The 23,881-nt window shown below is 43.1% G+C and overlaps 1 protein-coding gene across 3 annotated transcripts; it reads left to right on the top strand.

Annotated features, from left to right (window-relative positions):
• Positions 1-229: 229 nt before the first annotated feature.
• On the top strand, positions 230-23,689 carry fam219aa (family with sequence similarity 219 member Aa). Of its 3 annotated transcripts, none has more exons than XM_080788166.1 (6): positions 230-525; positions 10,737-10,836; positions 14,889-14,982; positions 17,152-17,232; positions 21,191-21,245; positions 23,429-23,689. In XM_080788166.1, exons 1-6 carry the CDS (start codon positions 460-462, stop codon positions 23,582-23,584), a joined length of 552 nt encoding a protein of 183 aa, XP_080644292.1. In that variant the 5' UTR covers positions 230-459; the 3' UTR covers positions 23,585-23,689. The 3 variants fall into 3 exon arrangements, with proteins under 3 accessions (XP_080644292.1, XP_080644291.1, XP_080644290.1); XM_080788165.1 differs by having other exon boundaries at positions 23,426-23,689; XM_080788164.1 differs by having other exon boundaries at positions 21,191-21,266; positions 23,426-23,689.
• The last annotated feature ends 192 nt before the right edge of the window (positions 23,690-23,881 follow it).

The following is a 23,881-nucleotide window of genomic DNA, read 5'->3' as shown; positions in this document are numbered from 1 at the left end:
CACACACACACACACTACATATATTTATCCCATTCCCCACCGCCCACAAGCACAAGACCAGCACCCCCCATCCCATCCTAGAGTATATACTCTTCCCATCCCACCCCGAGGCTACATCCCACCCCGCCCATGTCAGAATGCCAATCTAGCCGGTGATTGGTCCGACTCGACATGAATATTCTAATGAACCCCGGAAGTGAGGCGGGTGCTGCTGTTTTGCTGTCGAGTCACCTCTGACAGGCTGTATGGTAGACTGGAGGAAAACAAACCATGGCTTTATAATAATGCTAAATAACGGAGGATCCAGTAGCCGACGACGACCAAGACAAAATACAAACGGGGACAATAATTAAAGAGTGAAGTCTCGGTTGTGTTGTTGTTGTCGACACTACTACAGCAGCTCAGCCATCATCGCATCGATAAGAGCCGCGGCGCTTCGTTCATCATTGAATCACAAACATGATGGAAGAAATCGACAGGTTCCAAGTACCTCCAGTCAACGGAGAGGGAGAGACACAGCCTCTGGTAAGAAACAGAAGACTAAAATAAACACATTTATTGTGTGATGCGACTCATCAATCTCTCTCTCTCTCTCTCTCTCTCTCTCTCGCTGTCTCTCTCTCTCTCTCTCACACACTCTGTCTCTCACTCTAACATATTCATGACTTGTGTGTGAAAATGGCTTGTTTTTTTTTATGAAAACGGTGATATCAAAAAATCAGCAACATGGTTGTAAGAGGCAAAGAGCAGTATACTGATTCCACAACTAAATCCAATTATGTTTACTAGTGCCTCAACCCTCAAATGTGGTGTTGTGAATCCATATCATCCATTCACAACCAAAAGGTCCATGTACATTTGAGCCTAATGTGCATGGATGACTCGGATACATAAATGTGCATGGATGGGTTGACAGCTGCCTAAGCTTTCACTTTCATCCCCTAGATTATAGCAGCAGGGAAATAACATCACGATTCAGGCCTGCATGCATTGCGCACACACACACACACACACACACACACACACACACACACACACACACTACGGGATCATCCCGTTGTAAAGTACGACACGGGCCGGCCCTCTACTACTGCTGCTGCTGACATTTCTATTCCACGTCACAGACAGAGTAGACTAGTGCTTTGTGTTTTTTTTAAAACCAATAATGACGTGGTTCCTTTGCATGCATGACGTGTAAACCTGGGACTGGGGTCTTCTGTACTAGCCACCAGTTATAGCAATAGGATGCTGTCTGTCCTCCCATCCTATACTGCAGAGAGTCAGAGACTACAGTCTGAGTGTCTGACAGCTCAGATCACCTGTTTTGACATCTATAATCCTACCAGAGAGATCAGGATTTCCTGCACTATTGTAGGTCAGACTGATGGTTCTTGGTTTGATCCTAGATTACTATTTCTAGTAGGATGCATTTGTAGCTTAAATCGCTCTATATACCACATTTTCCACAAGATTTTGGTTGACAATCAATAGCACATCTACAACAAGATCACAAGTTCACAACGCGTCGTGAGCTTTTGTAGATCTGATGTTTTCGCATTGCTGATGTACTGTATGTAGGGATAAACTGATTGTGGCGCTATTAATTAATTTAGCTAGACTAGGGGACCCCCTTGGACCCCTTCAAGGACCCCCAACTTTGAGAAGCGCTGCTGTGATGGTGTTATCATCCTCGCTACTTCCTGAGTCCTGGAGAATGCTCCCTGTGAGCTTTAGGGCTGCTGTCACCATTATGACATTTCACTGGATGATTCATTATTGCCATTGAAATGATTGCGATTAATTGGGTTTCTGTCGAATACATGTTTATTTAAGGCTTCGTAAACAAAAGGCAGATAAACAAAGGGCAGATATGACAAATGACTTCATAAAAACATGAGTAGTGGAAATAGCCGATCAGAGACCGGATATTTCCACTACTTGAAAATATAATGAATGTTTTTCAACATGGAAATGATTATGACGACTATGACTGTTGTGCAAAACATGTTTTGCGATTATCTCAAATATTTGCGATTAGACCATGTATTAGATAGTATTATGTAATACTTGTGACAGGCCTTGTGAGCTTGTAGATTGGTTATTTTTGGATTTACCGATCTTTGTGTAGGCTAGAGAGACAAAAAGCTAAAAAAGTACAGTGCCAACTCGGGTCCAAAGTAAACCTGATATGCAGTCCGCCAACTGAATTTCACAATAACTTTAAATCTCTGCGTTGCGATTATTATTTTAATTGCGATAAACGACAATTATCGGCCCATCCATAATCCCACAGCTTCCCATAACGAAGTGACCCACCCAGTGCGAGCAACACCGAGCATGCATGCCTTCATTGCCCTTTATCTCTAAACATTGACGTAAATAATCAATGCTTCTTTCTCACTCAAAATTTCCCGTCACGGTCAGTCACACTAATTTGGACATGCAGGCCGGATTCTCCTCACTTCAAAACCAAGCGCCCTCAAACAGCTGTGCCTTTCAGAGTGTTGGCTGTCAGCGGTATATGGGCAGGCTAAAGCGGAACTCTGCCATCATTCACCGCCACCCTCGTCCATCCATGGTAGCCCATAACAGTCCAGCAGCCCTTCAGGCCGGTTGGAGTGGAGATCACAGACGAGAACCCTTTCCACCGGCAGTGGAAGCCCGACGCATTATGCAACAACAATAAAATATTCCCATTAAAGGACCACTTCACCACTTTTCAACCTATCTTCATATAATAGGCCCTCACTAATAATCATGAAAAAATGGCGCAATTTCTTTCTACTCTGTCTGTGTCTCATATGAGGGCTGTGGGCAGTTCAGAAACCGTCTTCCAGTGACATCATCGATGGGGAATACAAGCTAATAAAAACTGCAGGCTTTCTAGTCCTGAAAAAAGTTGCAATGCGAAAATGGAAGCCATCGTTCTCACGATAATGAAAATCTAAACATTTTTGTAAAGAAATCTTGTTTAAAAAAATAATCTGCATAATGATGGTGTCACTGGAAGATGGTTTCTAAACTGCCTATGAGACAGACTGAGGAGAAAAAAATCGTGCCATTTTATCATGATTATTATTTATTAGTGAGGACCTATGAAGATACATTGAAAAGTGGTGAAGTGGTCCTTAAAGGTTTCATCAGTCTGCGTTCTGTAAAGGCGTTTTGCATTACAGCCGAGAGTCCACTCTCAGACTCGGAACTAATGTGAATGATCATTCAGCGCTAACCGTGAAGCTCCCTTGAAGCAGATTGGGCCTTCTCCTGTTTGGGGTATACTGTATGCGATTAGCTTCCCCTGAGACGAAAATAACAACGTGCGCCTCTCTCATTTTGCCTTCTCTTTTATGCCACAAGCGAACGCTGGTTAAACTGACAGCTGGTCTGAGATGCATGGCTGTGTATTTTGATGCTAATAACTTCATTGTGATTCGTGAAGCTCGTGAATCAACTTGGCACCTGCCTCAAATTCCGAAATCAATTTCACAGGGATGAAGGGGCTTTGTGTGGGATATTTTGACTCGCCGCGTCTAATATGAAAGCAAAAGGACCCTTGAGATGTACTGTAGGCAAACAAAATGAAAGTATGATGAAATAACTTTGTAATGTAGATGCCTAGTGCCTACCCAAATGACTAACCGCCAGTTTTCAGGCTTTAAGTTGTTCAAGATGTTCAACATTGTATACTAGTGACTGGAACCTAATAACCTATTATACTTAACAGCTTGTTCACTGCATTCTTTTTTTCTAACTGCAATTGAGCCGCAATGACTTATAATGGCAAAAGTAATATCCTTGAAAAAGGCCTTTCATCATTTTGCCTTTGCTGACCGATTGACCTCAAGGTGTCGCTATGAAATATCTGAGATCTGCCGACACCCGAGAGACTATAATAATTTAGCTTTACTGCTGGTCATCTTAAGGATGGCGCACGGCTTCTCTGATGCGGTCACCTGATCCATCGGCCTGCGCCGCTATTGGTCAGGAGGATGTCGCGTTAGATAATCCCACCAATCCCCTGGCATCTGTGCTGTGTCAGCAGCTTTGCAGCTCCTCATCATCCCAGGCACTGTGAAACACACACACACACACACACACACACACACACACACACACACACACACACACACACCCCAACCGGAGAACAGGTTGATGAAACCGATGCAAGGGGTCACCTCATATAATCGTGTGTGTGTGTGTACTGTATTACTATACTTGTGATGGCCAAACATCCCCACATGTATCTACTTAGGCTTTATGGTTAGGGTTTGTAATAGCAAAAATGTCCTCACAACTACAGTATAGTAATATGAACGTGCGTGTGTGTGTGTGTCCTTGGGCTGATTTTCTAGAGGCCATATCAGTCATTTAGCGACCTTTCAAAGCACCAGCATGTCACTCACCAGCTCAGTGTCCTTGTGGTTAGAGTGTCTGCCCTAAAACTGGGAGGTCAGGGTTCGATCCCCGGGCCGGGTCATACCAAAGACTGTAAAAATGGGACCCAATGCCTCCCTGCTTGACACTCGGCATCAAAGGGTTCGATTGGGGGGTCAAATCTACTAATCAAATGATTCCCGAGCAGGGCACGGCTGCAGCTCACTGCTCCTTGGCTGCGGCTCACTACTCCAAGAGATTGGTAAAATGCAGAGAACAAATTTCACTGCGGTAACGTGTGTGACAAATCGTACGACTTTGACTCACTGTAGACGTCAAAGTGAAAGTACTTGCACTTGTTAGTTGTTTCTGTGCTTCAGTGTGATCCAGACTCTTAACAATGTGTCTCCTGTTCTGAACAGGCTGTCCGAGTGTCCGTTTGTGTTTGCATTTATGCATAATACGCGTATGTCTGACTCTGTGGACAGCTAATCTCGAACACCCTGGACCTATCGGTGTGAAACATTGAATGCACACGCTCAGTAGGCCAATAAGAAACTAATAAATCAAATCAGCCTCATGGTGGTGCTATAGCAGGCGACTTTAGCCTATAACTTTAACTGTAGGTCGTACAATCCATGCAACTCTCGTCTGTCTGTCTGTCTGTCTGTCTGTCTGTCAAATGTGAATCAGTTACTTTATGTCAATATGGGACCTAGTTCTTAACTTCTTTGTTTCGTTTCTGTTTACAGAGAAGTCAAATAGCTTTGCAGTTTGCACCAATCCATGTAGAAGAAACTACATAATGCTATGGCGCAAAGCAAAGCTACTAAAAACAACATTTTAGTTTTAGACTGACACAGCCTGGTCTATTTCAAGCACAAAGTCATCTGTCACCTGATTTCTTTTTGGGCCACTGTTGGCCACCTTTTATTTTATTTATTTTCTTTGTGTTATTAATTGGCAGGTAATTTGATGGCATTATCCTGAATATTCCTCAGATTTAAGTCTGGCTTTTCATTCCTCTGTTGAGTCTGTTCTATGTGGAATGGACAATGGATGTGAGTGTGAGAAATCACAAAGCTTGCTTTTGCTTTGGAATATGCCTTATGTTTGAAGGGATGACCGTGATCCCATTTGTAGAGCATATTAATGTATGTATGTAGCGCTTTTCTTAGTACCCAAAGTCTCTTTAGGCATGAAGGGAGATTTGAATTGAGTTAGGCAGGGGACAGCAACTCTGAAAAGGTGGGTTTTTATGGGAGTCTTTGAACACGGCAAGGCTTGGGTGGCTTTGATGCTAGGTGGGAGCGACTTCCAAAGGGAGGGGGGCGGCAACTGAGAAATCCCTGTCACCCCAGCTGACAGGGGAGAGACATGAGGGAGGGGGCGTCCCGGGCGTGGCATTGGAGGAGGTCAGAGAGGGCCTTAGCTGTAGTAGATGGTGATCAGTATTTTTATCTATTTTGTGTTCGACTGGGAGTCAGCCAGTGAAGGTCATGGAGGACTGGTGTGATGTGGTCTCTGGATCAGGTTCTGGTAAAGAGGTTTGTATAGCAGAGGTTTGCACTTACCGAAGTTTCTTGAGAACTTTGGAGGTGGCACCGTAAAGGAAGGCTATACAATAGTTACCTCTTCAGACTTCACCTTAGGCCGTACCACTTGCCGTAGCACTTTCCCTAGCCTCGACGACGTTGCAGGCTTATGTAAACACTAAACATGTAATTTCGATAGCATGTTATGTAGTAAGTAGACAGAAGATGGCTGCCAGGTCATTATTGATCTGGCATCCTATAGTGTTTATAGTTTCAATGTACAGTTTAGAGTGTCACCTCATTGGTTCAACTTCCAATCCCAGCACCTGCTAGTATGTGTTGTTAGCAGAAGTCATCAATGGCTAATGAATAATGTGTCCTCACCACATAAACCTTATTTCATCCGGTGTAGGGCTCATATCTGGCAAAGAAAAGGCCTGTGCCAGTTGCAGTTGTTTGTTTATCAGTTATCACTAGTTCTTAGAGAAGGGAAAAGATTTTTCTCTTAATCTAAGTGATTGATTGTTATGGTAGCGTCAGTGTGCTGAGAATGTCATTAAGAGATATGAGCCCTGGCTCGGCATGACAATATCTCAAACTGAACGGGAGTTTCTAATTTTAATTTAGCCCTATGTTTTTTGCTAGATTATAAACGCTTATGGCTCTGGCACACTGTTTTGCAGTAGTATGCTGTGGCTCTGACCTTTTTAAATTGCCGTCGTCCATGTGCAATATATCTATACACTAAGCATGCAAATGGATGTGCAAAATAAGCTCCATATTTCGCCTCCTCCTCCTAGACACTCATGAATCTTTCATTAGACTGGAATTTGCCTAAAATCCTTTAGTGTTCCATTGTGAGACTAGACCACAGTATGAGACTGTACCGTATTAGAAATAGTCCTAGTAGAGATGCTTGAATAATGTCTGAATAATCTTCAGAAATGTTGTTGTTTAGTATCTTCATAGCTTTTTATTCATGAATATTTAAATAGGCCAGTGCCTATCTACCTAAAATTGTGTGGGGGGCTCCTTTCGTGGAGCCTGCTAGTACAGTACTTGTACTGATTAATAGAGCTACAGTACTTCTGAAATGAGGCAGTAACACCATATTGTATATTTATATTTTATCATACCAGTTTGGTGTTAGTCATAGCAGTGCATATCATAGTGTTTTTCCCAAAATTAATGCTCTATTAGTGTTAATTATCATACTACAGCGTCACACAAAAGCATAAAAAGTAGCAGATCCGTTCGAGCTTTCAGATCTGCTATGTTTGCTACTTTTACATTTAAATCCTGAAAAGTAACAATTTTGGACATGAGTTTTTCAGCCAACTGAGAAACCAGCCTAAATCCCTAAAACGCCTCCGCTACAGCTACATTATGCATTGGTGTGGTTTGGGTGTTACAATAATGAAACCAATCATCGTGCCACATGCCATTGCCCTTAACCCATTTTGACCTGAGATAAGAGTCTAAAAATGTCTTCTACATCCTGACAGTTTTTTGAAAAAGCTATGTTCTTCAATTAAAATGAATTAGCAGACCTACAAGCTCGTAGCGCGACACTCAGTGGCGTGCTATGAGCTTGTAGATCTGCTATTTTTCAATGGCTAAAGCATAATATAATGCTAACACCAAAAGGGGATCCCGCCCAAAATGGGTTAAGAAAAGACTGCGCAATCATTATTATCCATTTCCAAGGCCTTGGAATACATGTATATTTGATACAGAGGGTTGTTTTGTGTGCCCAGTAGCTCCTCTATCTATCATCCACTCCGCGACAATAGTGGTTTGTGTGTCCACAAGATACCGTAAGGCAGTGATGTAAACAGGTTTTCAATGTAATGAGTCCCGGGATGCAGGGATGGTCTTTTATGTGAGTCCCAGGGACATTTGATGAGTCCCACATATTTTGCCATTTTGGTTATATTCATGTAGAAAACAGAATAAATGATTATTATAACTAAGGCTAGCAAAACAAACTAGAATAAAAAACAGTACAGTAGTACAGTAGTGCATCCCGTGGATGCAGAGGTCGTTTTTTATTGCGTCCCTTAACTATAAAGTGCATTTAGGGATGCAAAATGCACCCTATTTTAATCTCTGTAAGTACGGAATAAGTTGGGGCCAGATATCTATATATTCTTTATCATACAAAAGGGTGTTCGTCATTGCCAGACATTATCAGTCACTGGGGCTTTGTTTTTTGTTCCAATGGCAGATTCAACTGGCTGTGTGATATGAGGCTAGTTCGTCATAGCAGTGCATATATTAGTTAGAAAGAAGATGTGTAGATTCCACTGGAACAGTTAACACAACAGTGGCTTAGTGGCATCATGGATGCATTGTTGTTTTTTGTAAGTGCTATAAGGTGGTTCCATGAGGAATACAGCAGGTTACGGTGAGGCACTGCCTGGCAGCCTTCCCCTATGCAGCGCATGAACACACACACACACACACACACACACACACACACACACACACACACACACACACACACACACAACGTCAGGCCTGTACACTGAACATAATGCAGGCCTCTGTCATGCTGGCAGAGGCTCAGCCCTGGGCTGGCTGCAGCAGACAGGCCAGCTTCTCTCTGTTTCAACCCTCTCCTCTCCAGTGACGGAAAGTAACCAAGTACATCATGTCATGTGCTGTGTACTGTGCTTGTACTGAACTACTGATATAGAAACAGGGTTTTTCAGAAAACCGTCATGATTTAGAAGACATTTTGTAGAATCTGGTCTCGGTCGAAATGGGTTAAGTACAATTCAGATTTTCTTTTTTTACTTGAATGTTTTCAATTTTATTATTATTATTATTATTTGTGATGAACTTTTATACATTCTGAAAACTTGTGGAGTGGGGCATTCTGCATTAATGAGTACTTGTCTTTTACCGTTGGAACTTTATGTATAATCTTGCCCTGCCTCTCTCTTTCTCTCTCCCATCCTCCCTCCTGTCATGCACCAGGGAATCCATTCCATATGGCAAAATAAGGGAGTCCACACACAGGTCAAAAGTTTAAACTCTTGTTCTACATTAAGGCCATCACACTCCCTCCCTCCATCAAACCCCCCCCCCCCACACCCCCTCTCTCTTTGGGAAGTAGTCTACTCTAACAGCAACCCCTTCTGTTCTGCCTGGGCCTCCTCCCCATAGTGTCACTGCACACACACACGCACGCACGCACGCACGCACGCACGCACGCACACACGCAAGCAAGCACACATACGTTACTACTAGTCAAACAGAGCCAGTGATATGGAGGAACACTCAGGCCTATTGAGCACACAGAGGCTGTCAGGCAGTATCACACAGGTTAATGAATCCTGTTACTGTTAGTGGATTTCAGAGCAAGAGGGAACGTATAAGACTTGGTCCGTGGTGTGACCCACGTGGCTTCACTGGCTTCAGGCGATTACGTGTCTGTTGGGGGTGTATTGTGTAAATTTTTTGAGTGGTGCCTAACCACTCCAATGACTGGCCGTGTGTGTATGTCTGCCTGTCTGTTTAAAGTACGAACAGCTGCAATACTGCTGGGTGACCTAAAGTGGCACTGTTGAGAAGCCTAAAGGGCCATTTACACAGACCACTATAACTATAACTGCAGCCAGCCAGTGGTAGTGTTGAGCAGGCTGCACTGCTCAGTTCACAGGGGTGTGATTTTGAGTTACTATCTTAGTATTGGACGGACGGATCACATTTTTCCCGTTGAATACAATATTAATTTGCGGTCATATATGACTTGATTATATAACAGGTAGTTCCTGTTGTATAATCACAGGCTCTCTACCTGTGTTCAAAATCAGATCAACGGATATCAAATATCTTCATTACAGTGGGATTGAGCTAATGGTTAAGTTGTGTTTCTCTGTGTGTTCAGTTTGGGGAAAGTAATTGCCTAGCCCAAAGCTATTTCAATGATGGGTAAACATGGACTCAGACCTCAGGTATTTCCAGAGATATAAGTTCCAGAGATAACACTCGCAGAAAGGTTGTCAAATTCCCCACAATACATTTTTATGTTTAATTTAGATGGTAACTGTTGTATAATGGCAAGGGTGGCTTCATCGTGATGCTTGTGGAATTAGTCTCCACCTCGTTGGAGAGTCCTGACTACATCACTGTCATGCCAGAAACCACAGTAGCGCTCACCCTCCGTGTAATATCATGGATATTAAAGGTCTCAGTCGTCACGACTGAATTCAGTCATTTGGATTCCATAGACGTCAGCAGCATGTCTTCTATGTAAGCATGTTGCGCACAGAAAATAGCCTAGTATCTACAGTACAAGCCTTGAGAGCTCATACTTTCGGTTATTATTATAAGATTGGAGTATTTGAAGTGGTCAAACTAGCACTATGTTCAGAAGCATCTTCCATAAATTCGTAATAGTCTGGAATATATATATATATATATATATATATATATATATAATCTATATTTAAAATAAAAGCAATCTGTGATTTCTTCACCTTTTGTTGGCAGCATGTAGAACGGAAGGAACAATATTACTAAAACATTATAATTTTACATCTTGTGTTAATTCTTTAGGAAACGGCACGTGTGTGTGTGTGTGTGTGTGTGGGGGGGGGTCCTTTCACAGTGTTTCACAAATCACACATTAAAGGACTTGGTCATACAAATATTTTCAGTTGTGAGATTTTATTTTGCATCGAATATTGCTTAACCCATTCTGGGCGGGAACCCCTTTTGGTGTTAGCATTATGTTATGCTTTAGAATTTTGACGTCGGGCCTAAATGGGTTTTAATTGAATCACAGCAGGCTAACATCCTCCTCTTCTGTCCCCGTAGGACCCAGCAGCCTCCTCCACCTCGGAGGGCGACTCCGACACCAGGGAAGGAGAGACTGTGGCCATGAACTACAAGCCGTCACCACTGCAGGTCCAAATAGGTAATATAAGGTTTTATAACGCCAGACTTGATCACACTGGTAGCAGATATTATGCACACGACACGTTTTGAGCTTGTAGATCTGCTACTCTTTGCTATTTGTGAGTCTGAAAATCCTGAAAAGTAAAAGTTTTGGACTGACATGAGGTTTCCGCCCGACAGAGACGATAACAACCTTCAACTCACAGATCAATAACGGGCCCGTTCACATGGGGTACTCTGTTGGCAAGCTAGAAGACATTATCTAGGTTGTGTTGTAAATTGCAGACGGGTGACTAGGGGTCACTAGGGGTAGGTGTGTGCTGATGATTATGAGCACTGTGACGCGTTGTGAACTTGTAGATCGGCTATTTTTGGTGCCCGACACCACATTGTGGAGCCCTGAAGCAGTGGCTTGACCTTCTTTTAGAGCAGAACTCGGTCAGTGACTGGAAGAGTGGAATTTTGTCATTTGCATTTTGCAACTTGTCTACAAACTCCTGTAAGACTTCTGAGCTGATGCTATCTTATCGCACTTCGACGCACTACAGTAGTATAAAGTACTGACGCAGATGTTACTGAAGGACTTGTTCTTTTTTATTTCATGCTTTAATGCCAGCTTGTGAGCTGTATATTTTTGATCTGCGTTATTATTTTCAAATGATGCATATCTCATATTTTCAAATGAAATTTCCTGACTACTACACTGTAGGCTGCAGCGCATACACCCATACTGGAGCAGTTCTGCAAATATAGCAAGTTGTGAACTATTGATTGGGTTTACCGTAATTCAATAACGGTGCCAAACCGTTATTGAATTAATGTATGGTTAATGTATGAAGTATGGTAAAACGTTATGATAAACAAGGTAGGGCATCGGGACACCCTTTTTTGCTGAGCCTGGGAGTCCATGTGCGCTGATGGGGCGCTTGCTCATATATAACTCTATGGACTAGACCGCCGTCTCAAGGGAATTTGAGCCACGTGAGACACCACAGAGTTGCTGTGTCGAACATTACGAAGTTCGCTTAGCCGACTCAGGGTCGTTCGAGTTGTGACCCGATAGGCAGAGAATAGTGAATAATGTTCTGGCGCGAGCGTTTTCCATATACCCTGCTAGTAGTAGCCGGCGCTGTAAAATAAGCGTCCCATCAGCGCCCAATCGACTCCCAGGCTCCGCAAATAAGGGAGTCCCGTAGCGTAGGGCATCGGCTTCTACTGGTTCTACAGAGGGAAGACCCACCCTCGCTGCCAACAGTTGACAATGCTTTTTCGGGAGCGGAAGTTCCAAGACGGTGTATTTGCAGGCGCTGTGTTGCTCTTAGTTTGTACTGTAAAGAGAATGCAGGCGCTGTGTTGCTCTCAGTTTGTACTGTAAAGAGAATGCAGGCGCTGTGTTGCTCTCAGTTTGTACTGTAAAGAGAATGCAGGCGCTGTGTTGCTCTTAGTTTGTACTGTAAAGAGAATGCAGGCGCTGTGTTGCTCTTAGTTTGTACTGTAAAGAGAATGCAGGCGCTGTGTTGCTCTCAGTTTGTACTGTAAAGAGAATGCAGGCGCTGTGTTGCTCTTAGTTTGTACTGTAAAGAGAATGCAGGCGCTGTGTTGCTCTTAGTTTGTACTGTAAAGAGAATGCAGGCGCTGTGTTGCTCTTAGTTTGTACTTTAAGAGAATTTTTTTTTGTTGAAATAATAATAATAATTCGGAACAAAATATGGGAAACAAAAAATAAAGGGACCCATAAAAATATCTCCATGACCCACAAATGGGTCCCGACTCGAGCCACTGTTTGGGAATCAGTGGTGTATGTCAGCGGTTCTGTTTGGGTTCTGTTTGGGAATCAGTGGTGTATGTCAGCGGTTCTGTTTGGGTTCTGTTTGGGATTCAGTGGTGTATGTCGGGGGTTCTGTTTGGGAATCAGTGGTGTATGTCAGGGGTTCTGTTTGGGAATCAGTGGTGTATGTCAGCGGTTCTGTTTGTGTTCTGTTTGGGAATCAGTAGTGTATGTCAGGGGTTCTGTTTGGGAATCAGTGGTGTATGTCAGGGGTTCTGTTTGGGTTCTGTTTGGGAATCAGTGGTGTATGTCAGGGGTTCTGTTTGGGAATCAGAGGTGTATGTCAGGGGTTCTGTTTGGGAATCAGTGGTGTATGTCGGGGGTTCTGTTTGGGATTCAGTGGTGTATGTCAGGGGTTCTGTTTGGGTTCAGTTTGGGATTCAGTGGTGTATGTCGGGGGTTCTGTTTGGGAATCAGTGGTGTATGTCAGGGGTTCTGTTTGGGTTCTGTTTGGGAATCAGTGGTGTATGTCAGAGGTTCTGTTTGGGTTCTGTTTGCGATTCAGTGGTGTATGTCAGGGGTTCTGTTTGGGTTCTGTTTGGGATTCAGTGGTGTATGTCGGGGGTTCTGTTTGGGAATCAGTGGTGTATGTCAGGGGTTCTGTTTGGGTTCTGTTTGGGAATCAGTGGTGTATGTCAGAGGTTCTCAACCTTTTTGGCTGGGGAGTGGCGACCCCGGGCCCCGGAAATGCTTTGGCCATGTCTTGCGAACCCGCCCCGCCCCCTCCTCACCACCAATACAAACTGACTGCAAAAATAACCTTAATAATAGAGAAAAAAAAAAAATATATATACTGAAACCAGATATAATCATTACGTTTATGCTTTATGCATGCACCATGTACTATGTAAACACTTAATTTATATTTTCCAGCCATTTTAGTTGCAAAAAAACTCCACGGGTTGAGAACCCCTGGTGTATGTAAAGCCCTTTTAGTCTTTGTGTCCTCAAACCATTTGAAGGGAATCCACGATTGATTAGTCTTCCATTTAGCTTCCTGCTTCCCACAGTCTGCTGTGGTCTTGATGGGGTGATGCAGTGATGTCTGAGAGAGGGTGGATTAATGTGTATGCCTGTATGCCAGTGTTATTATTACAGACTCTTGACAATAAAAACCCTATTGCACACATAGCAATCAGCCTTCAAATCCCCTCACACTCACCACAGTAGCTTGGCAGCTTGATTAGTCAGCACGTAGTTGAGCATTATAAACGGTACAGTTACAAGCATACAAAATTGAAATACACATGCTGAAGTCTTGGGTTTGTTCCTCAATACCAAATAATAACTTATATCCTTGGGAAGAACACACTTGTCAAGTTCATGAGACCAGAGAAGGCATCTTTCTAGTTTCAGTCAAATTTGTACTTGTCTTGAGGTCACCCTTTCTGCTCTAACCATCTGCGTGTTTCTCATCTCCCGAAAACGTATTTTCAGAGACTAAATTCTCGCATAAAGATGAAAAACTAACTACATTCTGTGACACAACAGTAGTATTTACAGTTCAGTGGCCTTGTGGTTAAAGTGTCCGCCCTGAGATTGGGAGGTTGGGGTTTGGGATTCCCCCGACCAACCACGTCATACGAAAGACTATTAGAAATGGTCCTCAATGTCTCCCTGCTTGGCACGCAGTATCAAGGGTTGGATTTGGGGCAAGTCCCTGTGACATACTACTAGCATCATGTCCAAGGTGTACTGTGCAAAAAAAGTCTGCACACCATTTTGAAAGCTCCCCAAAAACATTATTTACCAAGGGGAGCTTTTAAACGGTGTGCAGACTTATTCTTTTTTTTGTTCGAGCACCCGTTGAATTAGCCTGGGATGTGCACCTCCTGACCACTTTAGCAAGGTATACTGTGCATCACGGCTGGGGGATGTACTTGTATATCAAGTCGTCTCATGCTACAGAAACAGGAGATAGGCTTGGCCTATATGGGCCACATGGCTCTGGAACCCTTCTGGTTTCAAGGCTATTTGAGACAAATTGTCCAATTGTTGCCTGCACTGTAAGTTACGTTATATTACATATGTTGTAGCCTAATGTGAACAAATTACAAAACTCCTAATGTGAGACAAATTACTATTATTACTATCCTACTGCCCGTTGGGTCTCGCCTACGCGGTTGAAGTCACAACGGTATTACTTGGTGGTGATTTCGGATTACTTAATTCCAACTGAAAATAAGAATTAGCCTTTTTATTGTAGTCTAACCCATGGCCCTACATCCTGTGGTTGTTGTCAGAGAAACAGAGGGATCTGGCCAGGAAGGGATCAGTGAAGAACGGCACAGTGGGGAGTCCTGTCAACCAACAGCCCAAGAAGAACTCCAGGACAAGGTAATGATGGCATCATGCATATTCTTCAACCTAATGATGGCATCATGCATATTCTTCAACCTAATGATGGCATCATGCATATTCTTCAACCTAATGTGTTATTAGGCCAACCACACATTCAACAACATTGTTTATGATGATATGTTTCATATTGGTGGGTCTGTTATATTCTTGGGGAGGCGGGAGGGGGGTAGCCTATCTACAAGCTCTCAATGAGATGCATTGTGAGCTTGTAGATCTGCTATTTTTGCCGAAGAGATCTGATGTAAAGACGGAGGAAAAAAACAAACTCGGGTCCAGTTTACTTGGGTCTAGACTGGGTTTTGGAAGTGGTTAAAGTTGTTGAATAATTAAGAAACACTGCAACAAATCTGAGATGACAAAACAAACCCACCATGGGACTGCAGTATGCCCAGCCCCATCGCATCCCATCCAAGCCTTTACTTTAGTGCCAAACCTTCCAGTTACGCCGTCAGACTTCCTAATGTTGAGGCCGCAATACAAAACAACAAACGAGGCTTCTCAGAGAATGAGAGAGGGGGGGGGGGGGGTCTCTGTTCTGAGAGTGTGAATGATGAAGATAGAAGAGTAAAGCATTGGCCCTAAATTCATCTACACACCCCAAAGCCCCACCCCCACCCGCCATCTCTCTGGGGTGGATTAGTGGTGGGAGGAAGCAGCTTCTTGTTGCAGAGACAGGTCCGCCTTGCTCCACGACCCTTGAGAAGCCAGGAGATTATCATGGCTACCGTCCGAAGGCCACGGATTAGCTGCAGTTTCTCTGTGTCTCTGTCTGTCAGTGGCAGGCTTGGACAGACTGCCGCATCCCCAACGCTGCTTTTTAGTTTAATGGACCTGGTGGTAGCCAATGAGGGGCCAGTGATTGGATGGAAGTACGGATGGATACTGGTTCTCGGTACCAGTTTGGTACCGGTGCCATAGAGCACAGAAGTCCTGATGTGACTCGCTCATCCCCATGTTCCTGGAAGTATCTTCTCTACGGAGAATAACATTGGGTTTCTTAAAATCGCCTCATACTGTATAAGCCAGTCCAAAATTAAACAAACTGTCTCAGCGATATTGTCGGGGAGTTATCTCTGTATCGTTTACCATAGAGCGTCGCAGTCCCCTTTTCATGACAGCAGGCCCAGGAAATAATTCCCCATGCATTTTTCCCATAGACATTTCTATGGGAAGATCTGTAAGCCTCGAACAAAGCCAACTCAGATCGTGACAAATCATGATTGGTAAGCCAAACAAATAATTAGAATGAAGGAAAAAACACTTTTTTGATTTTCTTCTTTGTAATTATTTGTTCGGCCCAAAATTTGTTGTTATGATTTGTCACGATCCGAGTTGGCTTTCGTCAAGGTTTACAGATCTTTAAATAAATACTTTTTTGAAATGTCTATGGGAAAAATGCATGGGGAATTATTTCCTGGGCCTGGCGTCTCATGAAATGGGGAGGGACTGCGAAGTTCTGTAGTCAGTCAGTCAGTCATATTTGATAGTCTGTTTCTAGTGAAAATGTTACTAATTCGGCGGCAGTCACATTATTTCTCGATTTCTCATAGTCAGTTACTTCTTCATATCCATATGAGTGAAACACGCCGTCAACATTTGTTCATTTTTGGAACAGTTCCTATTTGACGCACTGAGGCGCTCAATATTAGATTAGATATTATTGCTTTTCGGATATATTGTGAGTGTATTAACTGTAAGTTGTACAACATTAATCCATGATGCCAGGAAGAGGGCTGATCCTTTTGATTAAAGTGGGTGTATTTGAGCACACAGTGGATATATTTTCAAAACAAATGTCACAATCTGCCGATTGATGCGAAAGGTCAGCCTCGTTAAGATGCTCACATGGGGTTGACCCTACAGTAAGGTCTTAGAGGCACTTGCCCGGCGGGCAAGAACAGGTCATGTTCTACTTGTCCAAAGGTCATGCCCACTAAATTGTCCATTATAATACATAATATAATTCAACATAGTTTGACACTGATCGGTCCAACTCTGAGTCACCATCTCCATGGACGCACGCACACACACACACACACACACACACAAACACCCCGTCATGTAAAACGCCACTTTTGTGATTATTTATTTGGACATTTATGGGTCGTTCTTTTGTGTTTGTGCGTGTCCTTTATCCTGCTCTAGGTTGGTGGTGCCAAACAAAGGCTACTCCTCTTTAGACCAGAGCCCAGATGAGAAGCCTTTGGTAGCCCTGGACACTGACAGGTAAGGCATTTCTTCAACACGACTCTGCATGTTCCCACATTATGCTCTAATGCTATGTTTCCACTCTGCATGTTCCCACATTATGCTCTAATGCTATGTTTCGGCTTGTGTATCGCATTTCTCTTCTCTACCCAAGTCTTCTTTAGTAAAGAAGACTTGGATAGAGAAGAGAAATGCTGTCACAACAGCGCTTGATTTGATTGTACACAGCTGCAAACAATAATGCATGTGTTCAATTCATTCAAGATATATAAAGACAGACAATACTAAACAAGAAATCATCAATATTAGGAGGAGTAACATTATACAGAAATCAGTCTGAGGTCCAGTTGCAAAGTGCAGACAGTATAAGCCAAAGGATGCACAGCACACACCGGTCCTTGTGAGGTCACACCGGTCCTTGTGAGGTCACACCAGTCCTTGCGAGGTGCCAGCCAACGGGATAGTTAATACTGAGTGAAAATAATGTATAGCCGCACACTCACAGCTGCCAATGCATCGTTATGTTTTAACCCATTCTGGGCGGGAGCCCCTTTTGGTGTTAGCATTATGTTATAATATAGCTATTGAAAAATAGCAGATCTACAAGCTCATATTCATGACATTTTAACTGACAAAGTAATTAATTACCATACAAATAATTGTGAATTATGTTTTGGGCATTGAACATTGGACCATATAATAAAATAGTGAAAATGATCGTGTAGATCGCAGTTTGGCAGTCTTTGACATGGAAAAAGTTTGAGAAATACTGGTTTAGAAGGCATTTGAAGATCTCAGGTCTTAATGGGTTAATGCATGCATGTCCCCATATCCCTGTATACCCATGTCCCCATATCCCTGTATACCCATGTCCCCATATCCCTGTATACCCATTACCCATGTCCCCATATCCCTGTATACCCATGTCCCCATATCCCTGTATACGCATGTCCCCATATCCCTGTATACCCATGTCCCCATATCCCTGTATACGCATGTCCCCATATCCCTGTATACCCATGTCCCCATATCCCTGTATACCCATGTCCCCATATCCCTGTATACCCATGTCCCCATATCCCTGTATACCCATGTCCCCATATCCCTGTATACCCATGTCCCCATATCCCTGTATACCCATGTCCCCATATCCCTGTATACCCATGTCCCCATATCCCTGTATACCCATGTCCCCATATCCCTGTATACCCATGTCCCCATATCCCTGTATACCCATGTCCCCATATCCCTGTATACCCATGTCCCCATATCCCTGTATACCCATGTCCCCATATCCCTGTATATGCATGTCCCTGTATACCCATGTCCCCATATCCCTGTATACCCATGTCCCCATATCCCTGTATACCCATGTCCCCATATCCCTGTATATGCATGTCCCTGTATACCCATGTCCCCATATCCCTGTATACCCATGTCCCCATATCCCTGTATACCCATGTCCCCATATCCCTGTATACCCATGTCCCCATATCCCTGTATATGCATGTCCCTGTATACCCATGTCTCCATATCCCTGTATACCCATGTCCCCATATCCCTGTATACCCATGTCCCCATATCCCTGTATACCCATGTCCCCATATCCCTGTATACCCATGTCCCCATATCCCTGTATATGCATGTTCTTGTATACGCATGTCCCCATATCCCTGTATACCCATGTCCCCATATACCAGGCCATGTCCCCGTATCCCCATATCCCCATGTCCCCGTATCCCCGTATCCCCATGTCCCCATATACCATGTCCCCATATCCCCATGTTCCCAGACCGTCGCCTGTTGTCACACAACAAGGGAATCTCACATGTGAGCTCAGCCTCTCTGGCTGCCGGCCAAGATGACGTCGTGTATTCTGTCAAATCTGACATGGCTGGCTGACTCATGCACACCCGGGTCCTCGGGTGACTCATGCACACCCGGGTCCTCACCAGCCAGGGCACAACAGTTGTTTGTTTGTTATCCGCAATGTCGTCACTGGCTTGGAAACCTTGTAGTGGAAATCTCGTATGTCAACAAGAAATAACAGTTACTGAATTGCTGAAGAAAACCCAATGATTGCTATCATTATACAGAGTGTTAAAAAATAAAAGTCACTTTCCCTACCAATCATTTTACTCTGGGTTGTACAAATACAGACCCATCTAGAATTTGAAAGAACCCCGGAGACATTTGCAAGCAGTGCATGTCCCCCCCTCCCAACTCACATGTGTCAGACTTATCTAAAGTTTGTCGGAAAGGTGCTAAATCGATGCTGTCGCACAGAAACCTCTTATCTCCATATTTGTTACTTTTGACATATTTTTCCTTCTCCCAAAAAAATATTGCTCTAATATTTTACAAAAATATTTAACCAATGAAAAGTATTAACTCATTCTGGGCGGGAAGTGGGAACCCCTTTTGGTGTTTTAAACATTATGTTATAATTTAGCTATTGAAAAATAGCAGATCTACAGGCTCATAGCGCGCGAGTGGCACGCTATGAACTTGTAGGTCTGCTATTTATGAAAAATTGTTAAAATGTGCCTCAAATCTTTCCGAAAATTGTCATGATTTAGAAAACTATTTGTTTTAAATTTCGACGTCAGGCCTGAATGGGTTTTAACAAGCGCTAGTGACTAAATAACTACATTGGATCCATTCATGGAACACAGGTTCCTTTGTCCGTTTTCTGAAAAGTAACGCCCTTTGGAACATGTGAGGTTTTCCTCCTGACGACAATGACATGACATTTCTCATATCACGGCTGTGTGTGCACGACTGTGCGCGCCACGTCTGATCGCTGCGGCCTCATTAATTAGGCCCTGTATTTTTTGCTCCAACGATCAATAGGAGAGGTTCCAGATTGTCTCTGCTGGCTACACTAAATCAATCCCTTGGAAATGTCAAACTCCTTGCGTTCCCTAATTACCCCCTGCACCGATGTGTGCAGATGGGACTCTTAATTTATATATATGTCCAATGAATCATGGATTGCTTTCTTTTAACAATTCATTAGTTGAGTCGTGCAAAGCAAGGGTGCGGAACTGTTGTGAAAGAGGCTCACTGTCTTTGTAAATGAATGCTTGTATTGCATGTAGTATGTCACTCTGTTCACAATGTGTCCACGAGAGGGTGCTGGAAACGACTGAAACAAACTTGGGGTTTGATTGATTGATTGATTGATTGATTTATTTATTAACAGTTTGTGGAATTACAGTACATTTCAATACAACTCAATACAAAAACTGTTAACTGTGAGTGGACGACACCATAAAGCATTACAGTTGTTTACAATAGGGCCCACCAGACCATTTTCAATTCATCAAAACATTTAGAGACATACGAATATACACTTCAATATAGACAAAAACAGGAAATCATCATAGAGGAGGTAAAAAGGGGGGGGGGGGGGGACATATACAGTGAGGGGGAAAAGGGGTGGGGGGGGGGCAGTTTCGAATTGCAGCCGTCTGTAAGGTGCCCCTTGAGAGCAGTTTCGAAGGAGTCAAGGGAGTCGCATGCCTTAATGACTGTTGGTAGGGCGTAAGAGCGGGTTGACATTGGGGCCGGGGGGATATACAGTATTAACCCATTTTGGACGGGAACTCCTCTTGGTGTTTTAAACATTATGTTATAATTTAGCTATTGAAAAATAGCAGATTTACAAGCTCAGAGCTTGTAGGTCTGCTATTTTTGAAAGGTCGTGAAAATGTGGCGCAAATCTTTATATATATTTTTTTCAGAGCGAACGTTTTTAACTCCTATATTGGCTTCGGGGGGTCCTTGACATGAAATATTGAGCACCACTGATATAGAAACATGAGGTATTTCAGAAAACTGTTAGGATTTAGAAGACTTTTCTTTTATTTAAATGTTGACGTCGGGCCTAAATGGGATGATTGTGTTTCGCGGGGAGGGGGATGTTGTTGTTGTTGGCCTGTGACGTTCTTTGCTTTCCTCTTCCGTTTCGCAGTGACGACGACTTTGACATGTCCAGATACTCCTCATCAGGATACTCCTCAGCCGAGGTGAGATGTCTGAGGGACCAGGTATCTATACATCACACACACACTGTAGCTTACATAACGTCACAACACCACCACCTCCCTCCACTGTGTCACCTACAGCACTGTCATGCGTCACTCAGGTATTTGTGCGCCCATTGGGGGAAATGGTTTCAATGCTTTTTTTATTTTTTTATTTTAAGGTCCACTTTACGCATTTTCAACCCATCTTCGTATAATCGGTCCTCGCTAATGCTCATTGTAAGGTTTCTGTCTATTTATTAACAGTTTGTACAATTTCAAGCACAACTCAATACAAAAACTGTTAACAGTGAGTGGACGACCCAATAAACCTTTTTCAATTCATCATAACATTTAGAGACGTACAAATATACACTTCTATATATAGCCAAAGAACAGGAAATCATCATAAAGGAGGTACAAAGGGAAAAGAGGCCTACAGTGAGGGGGAAAAGGGATGGGTGGTATGGGGGATTCAGTCTGTGTCTCAGAGGAGGAGGAGGGGGCTGTGGACAGTTCACAAGCCTATGGTTTGGTAATTTCAAAACCAGATTTAAACCTATTATTGTATGCTTTATTAACCCATTAAGACCTGGGACCAATTCTAAAATGGCCTTCTACATCAGTAGTTCTCAAACTATTTTGTAATTCAAAACATTTTACATATTTTCAAACACTTTCAAAAAGGTTTGAAAATGGCAGATGTACAAGCCCGGCACGAAGTGACGTGCTGTGAGCTTGTATATATGCCATTTTTGAATAGCCAACGCTAAAATCTAAAATGACACTGTCCCGGTTTGAATGGTTTTAACACAAGAACGATGGCTTCCATTTCAGTATGCTAGCTTTCCAGGAAGAAAGAGGCTATAGTTTCTATTGGCTTGGAATCCCCATTAATAATATCATTGTATACCCAGGGGACAGGGTTCTAGTGAGTAGACGGCAATGGTTCCCAGTGGCATGCACAGATGGACACTAGGTGGTGCTAGACTAGAGCACCTGCCCATTGCCCTCTGGACAGCAATGTGCCCTTTTGAAACCCCAGTACAACATCTATAAATCTCACACAGCAACCGGCCAGTTCCACATGCTGCACAAGGTGCCCTTTTTTCACTTGAGCACCTGCCCCTCTAAATGGCTGTGCACGCCACTGATGGTGCCATCTTATAATGAGCATTAGTGAGGAAATGGTATTAAAGATCATGTTAAAATGAGTTAAGTGCTCCTTCAAATGAATGTGTTTTAGTATAGCATTCATGTTTTGGGCTGTCATTTGTAAAGGTTAGTATAGCATTCATGTTTTGGGCTGTCATTTGTAATGGTGCATTACATTACTTGTTGCGCTAGTTCACATTGACTTCATTGATTCCTGTTCATGTGTTCCTCTTGTTGTGTCACGTTAATGTTTAACCCTGTTCTGGGGGCAAATATTCTGCTGTTTTCACAATTTTTGGGGGGAGAGAATTCGTTAAAAATTAGCTTAAAACTATTTTTCTCTATGATCTTTGTTTATTGACTGAAGTTAGTTAACCCATATTTAGGACTGAGGCCGATTCTGAAAACGCTTTCTAATTCCTGACCTTTGTGGAAAAACTTCAAATATTTATAATGTTGTATGTACTGTACACCGCAAAATATAAATAGTTGAAAGACTCACAGGGGTTGTTGTTGTGGGGGGGGATCATCCGAGAAAAAACGGCTTAACATTATTCCACATTTTGTATTTCAGTTAACTAAAATGTAATTGACCTATATCACATAGTAATAATGTAATTGACATATCACATAGTAATAATGTAATTGACACATCACATAGTAATAATGTAATTGACCTATATCACATAGTAATAATGTAATTGACCTATATCACAGCTAAGCATAACATGGGTTAGACAAACCTCTCCACCAATAGTTTTCCTATATGATAAAACATTGTTTTAAAAAAGAAATTCCAGTGCATATGGCAGAACTTGTTGACGGATTTGGAAGAGATTTTGAAGGTCTAGTTAAAAACAATGAGCCAGTGTTTAATGTGTAAAATCCATGATATTTACATTGGAATGAATGAGCCTGGCTGGAAGGTGTCTTAAGTGCTCGAGGGCAGGGCTTTGCTACAGGTGAACTATAATGACCTTTTCCCTCCGCTGATGTCTAGTCGTTTCCCCCTTCCTTCCGTTCGGCAGCAGATCAACCAGGACCTGAACATCCAGCTGTTGAAGGACGGCTACCGACTGGACGAGATCCCCGACGACGAGGACCTGGACCTGATCCCGCCCAAGGCCGTCAACCCCACCTGCATGTGCTGCCAGGCCACCCCGTCCACGGCCTGTCAGATCCAGTAGCCACCGCCCTCCTGCACCCCCAGGCTTTTTACACCAGCAGGGCGGCGGCAGAGTGGAGTCGTCGACAACAATAAGAACGACAAAAAAAACTTGTGGATGGCAGTGCGGGGCACAAAGGGAGGGGTGGGGGGGGGGGGGGTCACCTGAAATAATAATTAAAGAAAAGATTAAACTAGGTCAACTATATATGTACGCTCCTCCTATGGTAGGATCCGTGCATCTTGCTCTTTTTCTTTTTTTTTTTGCATTGTGGAAATTCAAGACACAATGAAAGAACACGTTCCCTTGAAGGAGGAA

Source organism: Protomyctophum bolini (assembly GCF_963924005.1).
Source record: "Protomyctophum bolini genome assembly, chromosome: 2".
Taxonomy (NCBI): domain Eukaryota; kingdom Metazoa; phylum Chordata; class Actinopteri; order Myctophiformes; family Myctophidae; genus Protomyctophum; species Protomyctophum bolini.
Note: the sequence above shows the minus strand (reverse complement) of the source record. Positions and strands in the feature narration are given on the sequence as shown.